We start from the raw sequence: 18779 nt of genomic DNA on the forward strand, positions 1-18779 counted from the left end.
CCAGTTTTCCCTGGGAGAGAGCATGCCTATATTTCATTCTTACAATAAAAGTCACAGCTCGGGCATAAACAGAGAGGATTCTCAATATCCCTTTAACCTGTCAAGGCTATGACCCTAATTGGGCCAATCTCATTTTAAACATTTTGTAGCCCAAACCAAGCACTGTAACCTGAATATGGCATCATTGACCACAATAATCCCCTTTGAATTCTAATAAGCCAACATTAGCATAGCACAGAGGACATCCTCAAATGTCCATGACTTAAATTAATATTTATACATCATGTTTTTATTCAAACTAGAATTACACAACATGATAACTCCTTCTATTACATGTTATTATATACAGTATGTTATTATAAATGTGTTATGTTACATCATTTTACATTTAGGTCAGTGATCCATTTCAAATTATTGTTTGTGAATGGTGTAAGCTCTGTGTCCAGATTCATTGTTTTGCACATGAAAATCCAGTTGTTCCAGCACCATTTGTTGAAAAGACAGTCTTTTCTCCATTCTATTGCCTTTGCTTCTTTGTCAAAGATCAGTTTGTGTGGGTCATTTATGTGGTTCTGTTCCTGGGTTCTCTGTCCTGTTTCCATTTGTCTGTTCTTCTGCCAGTACCTCACCATCTTCATTGCTGTGGCTTTACAGTAAGCCTTGAAGTGGAGTAGCACTGGTCCCCCAATCTCATTCTTCTCTTTTGATATTATGTTCACTGTTCTGGGTCTTTTGCCCCTCTGTAAACTTTAGAATCAATTTGTTAATATCTACAAAATAACTGGCTAGATCAGTGTTGAACTTCTAGCTTTTATTGTATTGAAATCTCTGAAGACACCGAACTGGTGCATCCAGCACTTGGCCGAGGGATGCGGTCTGCCTTCTCCCACTCCCACCGCCACCTGCTCTTCCATCTCCGTCACTGGTCCATGGAGGAAGGACAGGGAAGGAAGACATGTCTTTCTTAGAGTTTCCATCTCTCTGCTTACATTACCTAATGTGTTCCTGCATATTGCCTACTTTTTTATTAGTATTATTAATGAAATATGATTCCATAATTAATATATTAATCATAGTTCATTTAAATTTCCTCTCTGACAACTCCAAAATCTGTGTCATACCTGAGTCTGGCTCTGATGGTTACTTCATCTGTCAGACTCTGTTTTTCCTTGCCTTTAGCATGCTTTATAGTTTTTGGTTGAAAGCCAGGCATGATGTATTGGGTAAGAGGAATGGAGATAAGTAGGCATTTGTGTGAGGTTTTTTTTATGTTACTCTGGCTAGAGGTTTGAGCTGTGTTTACAGTTTGTTGTAGCTATAGGTGCCAGAGGCTTCAAACTCCACTAGTGTCCTTAGTGTTGTCTCCTTGGTTGTGCTTGGGCTTCCCTAAGCACTTCTCCTCAGGTAGAGTCTGCATCCTCTTTTTTTCCTTGCAACTTTATTTTGTATTAGTGTCAGGTGTGCAGCTTAGTGGTTAGACTACGGTGTACTTTACATAGTGTGTTTGTCACGCACAGGCCGTGGTGACACGAAAGCTCAAGCAGTCGCTGACCATTCTCATTGATCTTTCCTCTCCCAAAGTTTCCGAGGCAGGTGGGCCAGGCCATGTGGTCGGCTCCTACTCTTGCGTTGAAGTCTCCAAGGAGATAAAGAGCGTTACTTCTGGGGATCTTGGATAACGCTTCGTCCAGTGCATGGTAGAACTGTTCTTTCTCTTCGGTGGTGGCGCAGAGGGTTGGGGCATATGCGCTAAGAATGCTGACTGGGCCGAAAGTTGTTGACAATCGGAGGGTAAGTAATCTCTCTGTGCCTCCTGTGGGTGGCTCTATGGAGTTAACAAGCGTGTTCTTCACAGCGAACCCAACACTGTGCTGTCTTGGTTGGTCCGGAGACTTCCCTTGCCAGTAGAAGGTGTAGTTGGTTTCTCTGATAGTTCCGTTGTCAGCCAACTGGGTCTCCTGTAGAGCCGCAATGTCGATGTTTAGTCGTGCCAGTTCCCTGTCGATGACGGCGGTTTTCCTGGCACCATTGATCCACGGAAGGTCTGCAGTAAGTCCAGGACACATGGTCCTGATGTTCCAGCTAGCGAGGCGAAGAGCTGGAGGCTTCTTTCTTGTTGTTTGCTTGGAATTGCCTGGTGCGAGTGTTTTGTGGCCCACTTTTCGAGAGACGCCTCTCTGATCCCCACGCACCCAGTGGGGCAGGCGAGCCATGGTGAGACGGCACCTAATTGGCTGGGGGCTGCCCAGCTTGAGGCGGGCGGTAGCTGTCCAGTGAGGTGCGATGACCTCTCCCACCGTCAGAGGAGACCCCTGGCGCTCGTTTCCTTCGCCAATCGGATGAGCTTATAACCGGTATCTGTCTCCTCCTGTGTTGAGTCGACATCTTGCGATGACGCCATGATCTTCTCCCTACGCCAGCTGCAGGAGAAGTGTCACGAGCAGCATAAACCACTCTACCTCGCCTTTATCGACCTCACGAAGGCGTTTGATCTGGTCAGTCGAAGCGGACTCTTCAGCTTGCTACGGAAGATTGGCTGTCCACCACATCTGCTTGCTGTGGTCATGTCCTTTCACGACAACATGCACAGCATGGTGTCCTACAACGGCGCAACCTCTGAGGCCTTCCCAGTCAGCAGCGGAGTAAAGCAGGGCTGCGTCCTCACGCCTACGCTGTTCGGAATCTTCTTCTCCATGCTCCTCCAATAATACGCCTTTAAGGACTGCAGCGAGGGTGTCTTCATTCACACCAGATCCGATGACAAGCTCTACAACCTGGCCTGTCTACGAGCCAAGACCAAAGTCAAAGAGGTGCTCATCCGTGAGATGCTCTTCGCCGACGACGCAGCCTTGACATCACACTCCGAAGAGGGACTCCAGCAGCTAGTCACTTGCCTTTCCCACGCATGCAAGGAGTTCGGACTAGCCATCAGCCTGATGAAGACGAACGTTATGGCTCAAGGCACGGGGACTCCCCCATGCATCACCATCGACGGATACACCCTGGAGGTTGTCAACGATTTCACTTACCTCGGGTCCACCATCTCGAGCTCTCTGTCAGTCGACTTGGAGGTCAATTGGAGAATCGCCAGGGCAGCCACAGTTATGGCCAAACTGAACTGGCAAGCGTGGAACAATTCCAGCCTCACTGAGAAAACCAGACTGCGCATCCACCAAGCCTGCGTACTCAGCACTCTCCTCTATGGCAGCGAGACGTGGACCACCTACGCAAGGCACGAAAGGAAACTCAACAGCTTCCACATGAGGTGCCTGCGACGCGTCCTGCATGTCGCCTGGCAGGATAAGGTCCCCAACACCGAGGTGCTGAAGCGAGCCAACATGAGCAGTTTGCATGCAGTTCTTAGTGAGAGACGCCTCAGGTGGCTCGGCCATGTCAAAAGAATGGATGCAGGCCGTATTCCCAAAGACCTCCTCTACAGTGAGCTAACAGAAGGCCAGAGGATGACAGGGCACCCAAAACTGCGGTTCAAAGACATCTGCAAAAAGGACATGACACAATGCTCCATCAATCTCAACACATGGGAAGTTCAAGCAGACGACCGCCTAGCCTGGAGGCTCGCGGTCAGGCAAGGTATGTCACGCGCAGAGGCTGCGCGCAGCGAGGAGGTGGCCCAGAAAAGATCGAGGCGGAAGCAGCATCAACAGCAGCAACAACAGCCATCTGCCTTCATCTGTAACAAGTGCGGCAGGGATTGTCACTCCTGAATCGGACTGCACAGCCATTCTCGGCGGTGCAGATAGACTCTCAAGAAGCTACGCCATCGTCTCTCGAGACAGACGGCTGCCGACGACTTTACATAGTGTTCCCCTCAAGATTTCTAGTACCCCAACTGGCACCATACAGAATTATTGCAATATTATTGACTATATTACCTAAGCTTTTCTTACATCCCCTGATTGCTTTGTAACTTAGAGTCTGCATCTTGTAGCTCTTTCAGCTGTAATCCATGATGTTTATACTGGCATGGTTGGGGCATATAATGGAAGGGAAGTGTCCTATAATCTTATGATTGAATCTCAGTCATTTAGTGGATGTGTGTCCCTGCACTGTGACCTTTGCAATTATTTCTCAGCTTTTTTTCTCTCTCTTAAGTGAGATGGGAAGGCTAGAGGGGGCTAGAGTCAGAGCAATGCCCTTCCCCCAGGTGGGATAAGACTAGTAAAGTCTTTTCCTGGAGAGTCTTTTTCCTTTTGTTAGAGAGAACATTCTGGGTATATTTCACAATGCTTTCTCTTCTCCTCCCCCTGCCAGAACCACAAGATCTCTTCTGGTTCTTCATCAAGAAAGTTCAATAGGGTCCTAGGAGGTAAAACCCACAAAAGTGTGGGGGTCCACCTAAGACTACCTCCACAGGAGTATTTCAGTCTCAAACTACTCCACATTCAGTCTCTGTGGCAATTCATCAAAATTACTGTTGTTCAAAAATAAACTGAGGCATACTAAACATTTTCAGTTCATTTGAGCAAAAGTTGATTTGGATCTGACGGATCCCAGTGGGAAGTGGTTTAGAGTACTCTGTTGAGAGGAGCTCAGGGAGATACTTTTATAGAGAAAAGGTGGAGGCAAAGCAAGGAAATTAACCAGCTATAGCTTCTAGCCCAGTTGGCTGTTTGAGATTGGTTGTCCTTAGGTTTCAATTTCATAACCTTGAGGCATTTACAGGCTTAGATTTTGGCTTGCTTACGTAAGCTGCCATGGCATCAGGGCCATTTCAATCTAATGGCCTCCTTGCTTAATTAATTTAACATCATTAAATGTTCCCACCAGTTTGTGGCTTCTGTTCCAGGGAGCCAAACTCAGCTGTTACCCCTCCGGATTCCATCTCGCCACATTTCGGGGTGGCAGCTCCTCTGCAACATCACTTTTCTGTTGGGCCCGAGAGAAGTCATTGTTTCCACTCTGTTCAGCTTTTCTTGTTGTAAGGATGAGAGTAACAACTTTTAATCTCTATACATGTGGGAGCTGAAACTGGAAATCTCTAAGCCAATTTTGAATGAGGAAAGACTTAAAAAATTAAAAAACCTACTGACAGAAGCCAAAGAGATAATTTTTCCATTTAATAAATGGAAAAACTTACAGAGTTATTTCAGAGTCTGACTTGGTCGTTGCTTGAATTTTATCTAGTCAGCCAAACATTGATGACATTGATGATAATTATTACAACCTTAGTTGTGTTATTCCAAAATACCAACACAAGGAAATGGAACTCCTAAAAGTTTATCTTGTTCACTAAAAAATTGAATATTATTCTCCCCACTTTCTAGAGATTTTTCTTACCTGAACAGAGGGAGAGAAAATTTGAAATCTAGAGTGTTGTTGCTTTTATTTTGATTCCTATAGAAGTTTTGCTTTCCCTGGGAGATTAAGAGCTCATTTAGACCAGGCACTTTATCAGTCTTCTACTTTAGCCTAGCACGTTGCTCTGCACATGATAGACCTTTATTAAATACTTGAATTAAATTGGGTGTGAACTCATATGACTTTTTATTGCACTGGGTTGCCAGAGTTCTGCCCAAGCTTTGTGTCCCAAACTACCTTGTTATTCTTATCACTTGGCTTAAAATGTTGTGCCTTGCAAAAGGCTTCTGTGAGCAAGTACTTGAGTAAAAAGAATTACCTGCTCTCAAAAGGGCTTGAATATGGTTTTTCACGAAGCCTATTACAGTGCCTTATACCTCACTGTGATCTGCTGGGGAGTTATTGTGTATCTTGTAATGGAGGCTAAATTCATATTTTTCATCACATGATTAGTATTTCTGAATTGGCTCTGGCGCCAAAAGGACTATTTTCCCTTACTGCCTCTTCTTTTCAGTGGTAATGGAAACATAATAAAATGCAGTAGAATGCATCTGCTCTCCAGAAACAAACAAAAATCAATTACGGTCAATCCTGAGGGAAGTCTTCAGTGCAGAAAGCCAAGAAAGGCAGAGATAAAGCTGAATACCTCTGTCTTTATCTGTTCTCTCTGCCTAGCTTTTTAGGATCATATTTTCATAGCCCAATTTGGATTCATTCAGGCTTAGGTAAGAAGGAAGAATTTTTATTCTCAACACATGATCGATATGCAGAAATGTATGAAATTTAATTGGAGAAGGGTCCATTCCTTTTCAGGGCCCATTTGTAATATGTTTTCTGGCTATAGGTCAAACATAGGGCCAGCCTAGGCAACAGACCAAGGGAACATCAGTGAAGTCTCACTCTGTGCTTGCCCGCTGTCCCCTTCCTTGTCTGCACCCCAGCACAGAGAGTGCCCGGAGGACATGGAATTGTGAGAGGGTGAGAGGGCTGAGAGGTAGGTGCCACAGCCCAGCCCCCCACAGGGGGCCACCCTGCTGTGCCAGAGCTGGCCCTGTGTGTCCTCAGAGCAACTTTTGACTTTCTGTGCATCTCAAGGGAGGCCACCCACTGCAGTGTCTGCCAGACTCCTCTGTCTTGGTTTTGCATTTAAGGCTAGTTTTGTTGCTTTGGTCATCTCACTACTATTACCAGACTACTTCTAATTTAATCATGTATGAAGTAAAATTCTTTTCCTTATTTCTCTGGCTTCTGGCTGGAGGGAAATGGGATGTAGGAGGGTGTCCCTGTCCTCTCAGCAGCAGGAGGAGGGTAAGGCAGCATCTCCAGTGGTGGCCACATCTTTTGGTCCCGGAGACTCTCCAGGTTGGGTTCCAACTTCCATCAGGACCCCGGGCTCCAGGTCTGGTCACGTCTCCTTCTCTTTCTGTTCCTCTGCCCACGGATTCCTGCTTTGCTAACATCCAGGTGACTTCCCATTGCCTGTTCAGCTTAGTGCTTCCACCACCCACAAAGCCAGTTTGGGCATTAAATTTGCTCTGCGGGAAATACTGAGTGGCATCCACTTTCTTGCTCAGACTTTGACTGCTACCCATGTCCCTGGTATATAGTCTTAGCCCTGGTGGGGCAGTTCCTCAGTGCCAAAAGTATTATGGTCACGAAGTTGCTTTTTAAAATGTTAAATCATCTGTTCATCCATTGATGGGTATTTGGATTGTTTTTGTATCTTAATTATTGTGAATAATGCTGAGATGTGGTACATATACATGATGGAATATTTTTCAGCCATTTGCCACAATGGATGAATCTTGAACATATTATGCTAAACCAGATACCGTCACACAAAGAAAGACAAATACTGTATGATATCACTTATATGTAGAATCTAAAAAGGTTAAACTAGTAAAAAACAGAGAGTAAAATTGAAATTACTGGGGGGGTGGGGGAATAAGAGGAATGGTTTTTCAGGGTACAGACTTGTAACAAGTAGTACATAAGCCATAGAGATCTAATGCACAGCACAATGAATAAAGACAGTAATATTGTACTACAGTTATGTAAGGTGATAAATATCACTATATCAGCAATTTCATTATGACATACAAATGTGTCAAAGTAGCACTGCTGTATACCTTAAACTCACCCAATGTTACATGTCGATTATTTAATTACAAAATTAGTGAAGTCAGACCAAGCATGAGGCATGGTGCTGTCATCTCGGTAGGTTATTGCACTTGTTCCTGGAAATGTTTAAGATCTAGTCTGTTATCTGATAGCCTAGAAGGGCTCACATGCTTTTTTCTCAATGAGCTTGAATCAAACAGAACACAAATTCTTCCAAAGGGTGAGCAAAATTGTCTCTAGGAGGGAAGAGCAGGAGGGGTGGGGCCCTTGTGCCTGCATCAGGTTCATTGTCCAGCTCTTCCAGTCCTTAGAGGGAAGCTCAGTCCTTAGGTGCCTCTGCCCTTTATCTTCTCAATAAAGAATTGGGAGTAATAATAAAATAAGGTGATGATGCATGTAAGGGCACATGGGCAGACACCATGGATAAGGAGCCTGTGACAGGAAAGGCTTGGTCTTGCCTTTAGGGCTGTGGTTCTTGTCTTCATCCGCATGACTATCAGCAGGCTGCTGCTTGCCCTGGCCTGTTTAACCTACTCATTTATAAAATGAAATTCTTTTCCTTATGCTCTAAGGCACAGCTAAAGTGAAATTCTCAAAACAAATTTCCTTGAAAGTCAAGGGAAACCAAAAAGGAAATGAATAAGCCAATACAAACACAGTCAGGTCCCACTCAGGATGGAGGCGTTCCTGAACGGGCATCTGCAGGTGGCTATCGCAGGGACCTGGCCCGCCTGTCACAAATGCCCTCTCTTGCTCAATGTGGCAGCGAGGCACCAGTATGGGTTTTAGGACATAGGAGCTTGCCTAACTGAAGAGAGTGTTTTTATTTCAAAGACAGATAATTTTTATTCTCCCCAAATAAAACTTACCCTGCTTTTACCCTTCATGTGTTCCCTGGAGATTTTATTCAAATAGAGGGACTGAGCCTTCTCAAAGCATCGGTTCATTATATTGCCCTCAAACCTAAAATTATGGAGCCAAGGGAAGTTCTAAGAATGCTGCCTTTCACCAGATGAAACAGCCTCCAAGTCCTGGAACTGGTACTCGGATTATCTAGCTGAAAAACAACCTGTGTGCCTTTTTTCCCTTTACAAGCTGCAAATCAAAGGAATGATTCTGGTTGAAGTCTGATGCTTCCCCCTGCTTGTATTAGTACTTCCCTTTTAGGGTTCCAAGGGATCAAAAAGAAAACTATCCAACAAAATAAACTAACCTAGGGAGCACTTGTTAGCATTTTGTTAAAATATAGCCATTTCTGAAGAAACAAACAAAAAGACAGAATTTTCAAATAATATTTCATTGCACCTACTGAAGAATAAACATTTATCAGTAATCCTCAAGAATGGGCACCTTGACCTCCATCTCCATTGGCCTCTCAAAGACTAATGCAAAGGAAGATAGCTTTTTTTATAGGAAAGAAAAGATTACTTTAGAAGTTAATCCCACATCCATCTACTCTGCACCTCTTTCTTCCAAGAAAGAAAAAGAAATGGATTTCTACTACTAGTTCCATGAATAACCAGAGGCTTCTACAATTTGAATGTATTACCAGCCATAGTCCTACACATATAAACCAACCTGTGTAACGTAAGGAGGCAAGAGGCAGGAGTACTGAGAATTTACAACTCAGAAATAAGCTGCATGTTTTAACTGCACACATTTCCGGAGCCCTGGTACATGCTGGTCTGGCACTTTCAAATATTTTTTCAGGAGATTTGGTACTTCAGAATTCTCTCTGTCATCTTTGAGGAGATGGTACAAGCACAGGGACTCTTTAAGCTCATGATCCCTCTACCATTGAAAGATCTATCATAAAGGAGGACAGATTATTTCAGGGTAAAGTTGGCCTCTGTTTAAAGCTACTATTGAATGGGACCAGACTGACATTTCTTAGTCTATGCTGGTTGTAAACGGACTGCTAAAATACTATACTATTGCTTGACACCTGTACTCTAGTGATTTCAAGAGGAGAAACAAAGTTTACTGGATGTCAATGAGGTGATAAAAATGTTTAAGTTCAGTGAGATTTCAGTCATGCTAAGTAAATCTGTGTCCCATCTATTCTTTTCTTAAAGCTTAGTGATCTTTTCACTTTTTCCTTAATGCTATTATAGTTTTAAAAATATCAACCCACCTGAAATTTATCATTGATAAAAAGACAGGTATATGTTTATATGTTTCTATTTGTATTAGGTACATAAAGTATTTTAAATTACTATTGATTTTCATTTTCCGCACTGATTATATAATCTTATATAAAATTAGGATTAGAGTGAAAACCTACCAACTTATTCTCAATGTAATGGCTTCTATTTGCAAAATGTAGGGTTTTTAATATTAAGTATAATACTCTTTGTATTAGTTTTCTGTGACTGCTGTAACAAATAGCTGCAAGCTTATTGGCTTAAAACAACACAAATTAAAAACCTTACAGTGCTGTAGTTTAGAAGTCTGAAATGGGTCTCACTGAGCTAAAATCAACTTGTCAGCAGGTCAGTTCCTTCTGGAGGCTCTGTGGGGAATCCATATCTTGTTTTGCCTTTTCCGTCTTCTAGAGGTTGCCCTCATTCCTTGGCTCTTGGCGTCTTCCAACATCAAAGCGAGCAAAATCAGGCTGAGTCCTACTCACTCTGCTCTCTCTCTGGTTCTAACTCTTCCGCCTTCTGCCTCCACCTTTTAAGCACCCATGTGACTACATTGGACCCACCTGGAAGCATCAGGATAATCTCCCATTTTGATCCTTAATTTAATCACATTTGTAGAGTCACTCTTGCTGTGAAATCTAATATATTCACAGGCCCTGAGGATGAGGACATAACATGTTTGGGGGGACCATTATTCTGCCTACTGCAATCCTATAAACAAACCTACCATCTTGTCTTACCTTCTGGAAGTCGCATAAACAGTGTAGTATTGATGGTTCTGCTACCACCTTTGACCAAATCTCTCTCTCCTCCCTTTGGAAACGCCATTACCAAATCTTTCAGAGAAATAGAAGGGATTTCAGTAGGACTGGGGGACTCAACTGTGTAGCTGTGTAGCAAGTCATTGCCCTGGGATTTCAATTCAGCAGCTTTGTCTGAAGAATGTGGATAAGGCTTAAGCTTCATCTAGATTCTGGAGCTGTTCTGACAGCCACAGAATCCTGAAAAGCGTACACTACCTCGCAGATGAAAGAAAAGGTACAAAAACTGCCTCATGGGGTTCTAGGAACTTGAATGCATACAACCACCGTGCAGCATTGTTTTAAAATTAAGATTTCTTTCTAAAAATACACTTGCAGAAAAAGAATTTTTACTACATGATGGAAGATGAAATCTCTCATTTCCATCCTAAATCAATATTTTAGCCTTAGCCCCTGAGATATAGGTCATTTTAATCTCTATTCATTCTTCTTGTTTTTTTCCCTCTGCTCTGATTTCTTTTTTTTTTTTTTTTTTTTTGCTTTCAGTAAATAACAACTCCCTTCTCATTAAGCCTACAAACATCTCATCATTTTTATTTATTTCATTTTTCATAATTTATATTTATATTTTGGCAAATTGAATGGTCCGATTTTGCCCTTTGAATGCCTATGCATTCAAGTTCTGTAGGCAGGTTTTACCTCTTGGGTTTTTTAAATTCTATTTTGAGTTTTATAAAAATGGACGTTTCTTACTAGCCCCCAACCCATAATTTTCTTTAGTGAACTTTTTGTTTAATTTTCTTTTGCTGTAACGTTTTATTTTTCAGACACCTCTCATTGAACCTCCCGTTCCTCTTCGTCCTGCTCACACCATTACCAAGGTAATGGGATGTAAGTGGGTTCATGAGCCATCAGTAACCACTGAAGGCGGTCCGTGTGTCAGAGCCTCACGTCAGGCAGCCTCAGACACTTTCTCCAGGGATGATCAATATACAGTGTGTCTTGGTTCTCAATATGTATCAGTCACACATGTGAAACATGTAAATGTATGAATGAGTAGTATTTTTCAAGCCACAGTCAGATTGGAAAGTGATTTAAGGATTCACCTGGTTTGTTTTGCTTCTATAAATTCTCCTTTCTCTTCCCCCTTTTCCACGTACTTAAAATCCAGGTCCCTTCAGAGAAGATCCTCAGAGCTGGAAAAATTTTACGAAATGCCATTCTCTCTCGGGCACCTCACATGATAAGAGATAGAAAATATCACCTGAAGACATACAGGTATGTGCAGTAATTCTACAGTCTGCGAGCCCCTCAGGTTTATGTTTAGTGAAATTGGAACAAACTTGCATTTCCCCGTTTTCACGCATGGGCAGCATGTTTTGTAATCCTCCTGGTCCTGGAAGATCTAAGCCTGTCTTGGATCCTGCGTAACTTCAGTTATCCTTAATATCCCCAGCAGTTACTCCTAAACTAATTTGCTTGAACATTGGTTTAATTGTGATGAACAATTTCTGTGTACTGGTGTTTTTTATGAAAACTATATGTAGATGAGATTCAACTAATATTTACTGAGCATTTATTTATGCTTGAAGCCCTGCACCAGGTCACTTTCTATAAAATATCTAATTTATCCTCATGATAACCTGCTAGGCAGGTGTGTGACCATTTTTCAGATGATAAAACTGAGGCTCAGAGAGCTTAAATAGTTTTTCTTATCCAAGTCATAAACCTAGTAGTGGCAGGGCCAAGGTTTAAACCAAGGCTGGTTCAGTGATCTTTTCATCCAGTCTATCATTTCTTCATTCGACAAATTTATCAAACAACTACTGGTCACCAGGAACTATTGTGTTCCAGGCCCTAAGGGTGCAGGAATGAAAAAGTACATATTTTACTTAGAAAGTAAATATAGATTTTATTCTATTATGCATACAGTAAGATATACAACACTGTCACAGCTATAATCATATAAAATTAAGGACTCATTATAGCTGTCACTGGAGTTAAAAATAATAATAAAGACTAGAGCTGCATGATCCTTCTGGGATGACTGAGCCATAGTGAGTCAAATAAGAATTTATGCCTATTCGCTACCTCTTGATTTTATCAACTCAATAGGGTTTAGGAACTGGAATGGCCTGTATACAGTGCACAAGCCAACTCGCCCTCTCCCTGCACCTGCCATTCAGACTCACAGCCCTCGTCCCTCAGTCAGCCAGGTTCGTTTTCCCGTTCAGCCCCGACAAGACCTCAGACCCATCAGACTGGGCATGAATCGAAGCCCATCTGATTCACATGAACCAGTGAGAAGCTAGAATGCACATTTTAAGTCACCATGAAGGGTATATAACTTTCTAGTGACTATCAGCTCTTATAGCACCTGTAAAATCACACCTGGTTAACCCTATGGAAAACCTGCAAGTATAGCTGCCTCAAGAGCCAGTCTCTTTCCCAAGACAGAGATAGAAAAACATTGCAAGTTCTTATCCAATCACTTTTTCTACACGTCACACAAACTAACATTCTTCTGCTTGCTTTGTCATGAATATGTTTTATTTATTTTTATTTTCAATTACAATTTACCTTCAATATTATTTTACATTACTTTCAGGTACACAGCATAATGATTAGACAATGATATATTTTACATTGTTCCCTCTGATATTTCCAGCACCCACCTGACACGATTTATCGTTACAACACTATTATTGACTATATGTCCTATGCTGTACTTTACATCCCCATGACTATTTTGTAACTACCAACCTGTACTTCTCAATCCCTTCACCTTTTCCACCCAGTCCCTCACCCCTCTGGCAACCATCAATCTATTCTCTGTATGTATAAGTCTGGTACTGTTTTGTTTGTTCATTTTTATTTTTTTTTTTAGATCCCAAAATGTTTACAATACCAAAATGGATAGTTTAATTGATACATTGGTCTCTTCCTGATAGAATTTTTGAATTGAGATGGGATTTGAGAAACACTTTAGCGTTATCAGTAGCACATTCCTCTTAGTACGTATTCCATCTCTTTAGACAGATTGCTCCCATGACCCCTTTAATTTGCCATTTACTAGCTACCATGTTGGATAATTACATTTCAAAGTCCTCGCATCCAACCCTGGAAACTCATTCTTTTGGGAGTCTGTGATCCCTACACACTGCTATAATCTTAAGGGAAGTAAAGGTTAAAAAGAACAGGATTTAACCTCTTTAACTCATTAAGTGAATTTCAAGATCTCATATGGCTAAAGGACCTTTTTCTTTTTAGAATTCGGTTGTGCTTTCCCCAAGTGTTGACTTACAGTAGGGAAATTTAATTAAAATATGTCATCTTTGGTGACAAATAATGGAAACTAGAAGTCAGAAACCATAATTATTTTCTTGTTCCATAGTACTAAGATTTTATACCCCTGAAATATAGGTGTGATGTCTATTCCACACCCTATGACACAAATTAATGATCTGTTGGTAATGACCCACAGACTCAACTGGAAGCCAAAGGCATGATTTCTTTTTTTCTGCAACACAGTTTGAGCTCCTTGTTCCAGATCTTGTTCCCAATTCCATCCTCCCTCTCCCTCCTGCTCTTCACCCCATTATATTATTGCTGCAATATTAGGGGGTAGAAGTCTCCCCTGATGCTGTATCATCCCTAGTGATCACTGTACTAGTGATCTGCTGTCACTTCTAAAGTGGCTAGGGATCATCAACAGGGAGGAAACTCAGTGACTCCATCAGCCACAAGTGACACAGCTCGGTGTCTTTGCTCTGTGTTCTGACTGCAGGATCCTTATGCCCTATGCCAGGGCCCGGATGACTTGGGCTCATCTTAATTCCATGTGCTCTTTTTAGTAAAGGCAATCATTGAATTAAAAACCACACGAGGTTGATTTTTTTTAATACTTTTACAATACTTTGCCCATTAATAATCCCTCAAATTAGAACAGGAATGTTTTGAAAGATCATGTGTTTGGTTCAGAATGAAGAATTTCTAGGTGCCTCTTTGCCCATTGCCGCTCCCGTGTGTGAGGAGAGACTGTAATCAGAGCGGTCCTGGAAATCTAGTGGCTTCTCAGTGTGTCCTTCTTGTGAAATATTTTAGGGTCATCCCTGACTCAGGACATCCCAAGAGCCCTGATAAATGTCAGTTCCTAGAATATTAGAACTGAAAATGGCCTTAGAAGCCATCTTTTGCTCCTCCTTTCTTTTACAGATGAGAAAACTGAGAACCAGAGAGTTGAAACTATATAGCCAAAGTCATAGAGCTAGTAAGTTGCAGACCTGGTCCTCCCAGGCCTCTTTCTAAAGTGCCAGCAGCACCAGGAATCTCCTCCAGTTGAAACTAAAGAGGAGCTCCCTGGGCTTGACCGAGGCTCAGCCTGTGCTCCAGAGCTGGTGACATCCTTAGCATGGGAGGGAGGCCACCAGTGACTCAGACCCAGCTGCTATGTGACTCCCTGCCTGCTCCATTGTCCCTTGGGATTCCTCCCTAGGACTTAAAGATTCCATTTCCTCCCTTGAACCACCATGCCACGGACACCTCCCTTTCTCTGTCACACTACTGCTGAAGGGTTTATTTACTGTTTCTTAATGTGCGTGTGTGCGTGCGTGCGTGTGTGTGTGTGTGTGTGTGTGTGTGTGTGTGATTATATGCTTCATAACTAATGCATGTAGTTTGCCCATCCTGACCAACTTACTGCAGAGGGGCATCTTAGGGATAAATGTGTGACTATCCAGGAAGCATTTGGAGCTCTTCAGATGACAGGCTCTGTAGAAGTGCTGATACTCATTACATGGAACTTCTTTCTGAGAGATTTGCATCGCTAATTGCTTGTTTCTCCCAACACCCCTCTGAGGAAGATCAGTAGTATTACTTGAAAATATAAAGTGCTATATAATTTTGCACTTACCCAGCGCCTTTCATGGAGCACCTCTGAGTGCCTCACAAACATTAACTCGTTCCTCACAAGGCTCGGGTGAAGGAAGTCAGAACTTTGCTTTCATTTTACACTGACATTTCCTGGGACAGGCGCGAGGTGAGAGAGTTTCTGGCCCAGCAAAGTTTAGCCTGCCAGATACTGCTTCCTGTCTAGCAGCCCTTTGGTCTCCCCTGGTGCTGCAACTACTAATGCTCTTTGGTTTAGCCAGCCCTACTTAGAAAGAAGGTTCTCTCGTGAGCAGAGTGGTTTTGTCGGTTTGTATAAGAGCTTGAGAACCTGAGGCCACACTGTGCAGTGCTTTGCTCACACCGTGTGGTGGAAGAGCACTAAGCTCTTTGGAGGGTGTCCTCTCAAAAGAGACGTCTTCATCTACAAGGGGGTGATCTCCCATCCTCTGGGTCCCACCTCTCCGTAGGCAATGCTGTGTGGGCACTGAGCTGGTGGACTGGATGCTGCAGCAGACTCCTTGTGTTCACTCCCGGACTCAAGCTGTTGGCATGTGGCAAGTTCTGGTGGAAGACGGTGTTCTCAACCACGGTAAGATGAGCCACAGTCCCCAGAAATCCCTCAGGGAAGGCAAAGTACATTTCCCTGGTTAAGTGGTTACTGAACTCCCAAATGGGCAAGAAAGAATTATGACCCCTTTAGGCAGCCTCCGAGCTAAGCATCTTCATTTAGCGGTACAGATGCAGCGAGCAGATGCTATTGATCGCTGCGTTCCGCCACTGTACCCTCCTAACTTGGGAGACTATATGAAGGAAAATGAAATTGCAACTTGAGTGCATCAGTTCCAATTATGTTTATTAGTTTGCATTCATGGTTCATTGATAGTGTGATTATACTCTGAGCACTGTGCAGCAGTCCTGATGCAGGGGCAGAGCGAAGAGCAGCGAAACGGGTGGCTGGGCCGGTGACAAGGAAGAAAATAATGAATTCAGAAGCTGCCTGTTAACCACGGGGTTATCTGGGGCACCAGTTTGTGCGCCCACAGGAGGACCGTGTTTAAGACCAGGAATGTGCTCCACAGTGGCCGCCCCGGTGTCTTCAGGGGCTGGGCTTGAGCAGAATAGCTGTTCAGGACTAGAGTGTGACTGCGGCTGACATGCTTGTGCCACTTGTGTGAAGACCGCTTTTCCAAATGGACAGACTATTAAAATCTTTCATTTGATTTACCAGGATCTGGGAATCTACTGATGGTCTTGCCACGGTGTCTCAGACTTTAATGTGTGTACAAGCCACCTGGGACTCTTGTTAAAATGCAGATTCTGATGCAGCAGGTTTGGGACAGGTCCTGGGAGTCTGCCTTTCCAGCGCCCCCCAGATGCTGCTTCTCTTTATCTCTTGTCAGTGGTGATGCTCCAACCCGAAAAGGGGATTAAAAGCTTTAAGACATATAGATGAGGGATTCTGAACCAAGTTCCCCGACTTAGTCCTTCCAAGATCTAAATCTTTTTGTTTAGAGGGAATATGGGAAAAAACTTTAAAAAGTCAGAACTCAATGGGAATTAACATAAAATATCCCTAGGGTTATGTGACCTAGAAGCTTGGTCTAGTCAGCTTTGTTCAAACAATTTTACTCTTTTTTTTTAAGTACAGACAAACATGTTTATAAACAGTACATATAGAGAGAAGAACATGAATTCTGATCCCAACAAAGCAGATTTTTTTTTAAGTCTGTATTTTCAATTTAGAGCATGATCTGGCCTTTGGTTGTTTTCCCGTTTGGGACATATGTACCACATGCGAGAAGATGTCATCAGGGTAGTTTTTGCTCATCTCAGACAAGTTGGCAGGTTGTCCTGCAAGAGTGCTAGGGCAGCCCGGGAGACGGGCGGGTCAGAGGGAGCTGTGAGGTGCCCGATGGCAGCTGAGAGGCCACATCTTCCAGCGGCACAGCCATAGGCAGGCAGAGCGAGGAGGCTGAGGAGTCTCACTGTTTTGCTGCCACTTGGTTGTCTTGCCTGACATCATCTGTTTGTTTCTGGTAACCGGGGCTGGGAGGCAGAGGTGCACCAGCTGACCCTTGCCTCCATGTTTCCCATAGTGGACCAGGAGCATCATTTCCAGGACAAATATTTATTTTATCGATTCCTGAATGATGAGCATGAGGACGCCCCTTTGCCCACTGAGGAGGAGAAGAAGGAGTGTGATGAGGAGTTCCAGGACACCATGCTGCTGCTGTCACAGATGGGCCCTGATGCCCACATGAGGATGATCCTTCGCAAATCGTGAGTAAGAGCACGGTCCCCACCTGCCGCGTGTAGCCAGGGCCATACGGTGGGCAGGCACACGCTCTGGGGCAGTGGGAGGAGAGGCTGATTTCAAAGGTCCTGGCCTCGCACAGGGCCAAAGGACAGTCTCTGAAGGGTGACACAGCAGTGTCTGTCTCTTTTCTATTTTGTTTTTGAGCCAGATAATTTCATTTCCCCTTTGCATGCATTAAAAATGCAGAGATTTTTAGTGGTTGGCTCAGGTTCAAAACTGAGTCCACACATTAACTGACCTTTGGTCAGTGACAACAAACTGCTCTGTTTCTATGCCAGATCATCACAGCGCCTTTCTTCCTAACACAATAAGGCAGAGGCTGTCAGAACCACAGGCCTTATGCCTGTGCTTGTACTCACTCATTCATTCAGCACATCCTTTCACCCTGCTCTGAACCTTCTGCTCTTTACCTTGAAGACAGTGTGGAGAACCACACTGCTCCGTTAATGCTTTGAGGCCTCCATTCGGTCGGGGAGGCGCTCTCTCTGTTCTCTCTCAGCCACCTTCCCTCCTGGAGCAGCTGAAGTTGAGGACTTCAGCTGTTTCATCAGATCAATTCAGAAAGCAGACTCTGAGCCCTCCTCCTTTCAGGGAGCTCTCCTAACTGCTGTGGGGCACGCACAGAGGCCTACGCCACGGTCCCAACCTCAGCGGAACCTTTTTGATGGGAGAGAGCTTGGCACTTGGTTCCAAAACCACCAGCCACAGGCTGATATGTTTTCCTGCTGGAAATGGAACTGTCCTCCACCCTGCACATGGTTCCAGCCAGCTCCGGGTGTCGGCGCTGAGTCAGTGGCTTGGCCGACCTCCCTTTGTTAGCGGGTCTCGACTTGAGGGCAGAACTTTACACGTCTTGTGTGGCCACTGGGCTCTTTCCAAAAGTGAGGTGTCCCTCAGGCCAGCTTCCCCAATGTCTGCCCCTCACACCAACTCACAAGAGCCTCCCAGCTCACCTTTCTTTCCTCTCCCTGGGATCCTTCCCCTGCCCTTTGCCCCTACTGCACAAGGCTTCTCAACAAATTTCATTTCTTATCACACCATGTCCCCTTTGTCAAAACTTCCTCTTGGGTGTTTAAAGGTCTTCCCCCCTTAACTCTAGAACTATGGTTTTCAACTCTTTACCTCAAACAAAAAACAAATTATTTTTGCCTCAAAATTTTGTTTCTTCAAACAAACATTGTACTAGAAAAACCCATAATATCAAACAGAAAGCCGGAGTTTTACAGA

At 43.6% G+C, this 18779-nt stretch overlaps 1 protein-coding gene across 1 annotated transcript in view; it reads left to right on the forward strand.

Annotated features, from left to right (window-relative positions):
* Window positions 1–18779, forward strand: part of RAPGEF4 (Rap guanine nucleotide exchange factor 4) — a 230807-nt gene that overhangs the window by 136969 nt on the left and 75059 nt on the right. The window contains exons 6-9 of the mRNA XM_090280772.1: window positions 11173–11226; window positions 11517–11623; window positions 15703–15824; window positions 17332–17515. Of these exons, the coding sequence (XP_090136898.1) occupies window positions 11173–11226; window positions 11517–11623; window positions 15703–15824; window positions 17332–17515 (467 nt within the window). The remainder of the gene's footprint in view (window positions 1–11172; window positions 11227–11516; window positions 11624–15702; window positions 15825–17331; window positions 17516–18779) is intronic.

Source organism: Furipterus horrens, unplaced genomic scaffold (assembly GCF_987537825.1).
Source record: "Furipterus horrens unplaced genomic scaffold, mFurHor1.1.pri manual_scaffold_1, whole genome shotgun sequence".
In the NCBI taxonomy this organism is placed as follows: Eukaryota; Metazoa; Chordata; class Mammalia; order Chiroptera; family Furipteridae; genus Furipterus; species Furipterus horrens.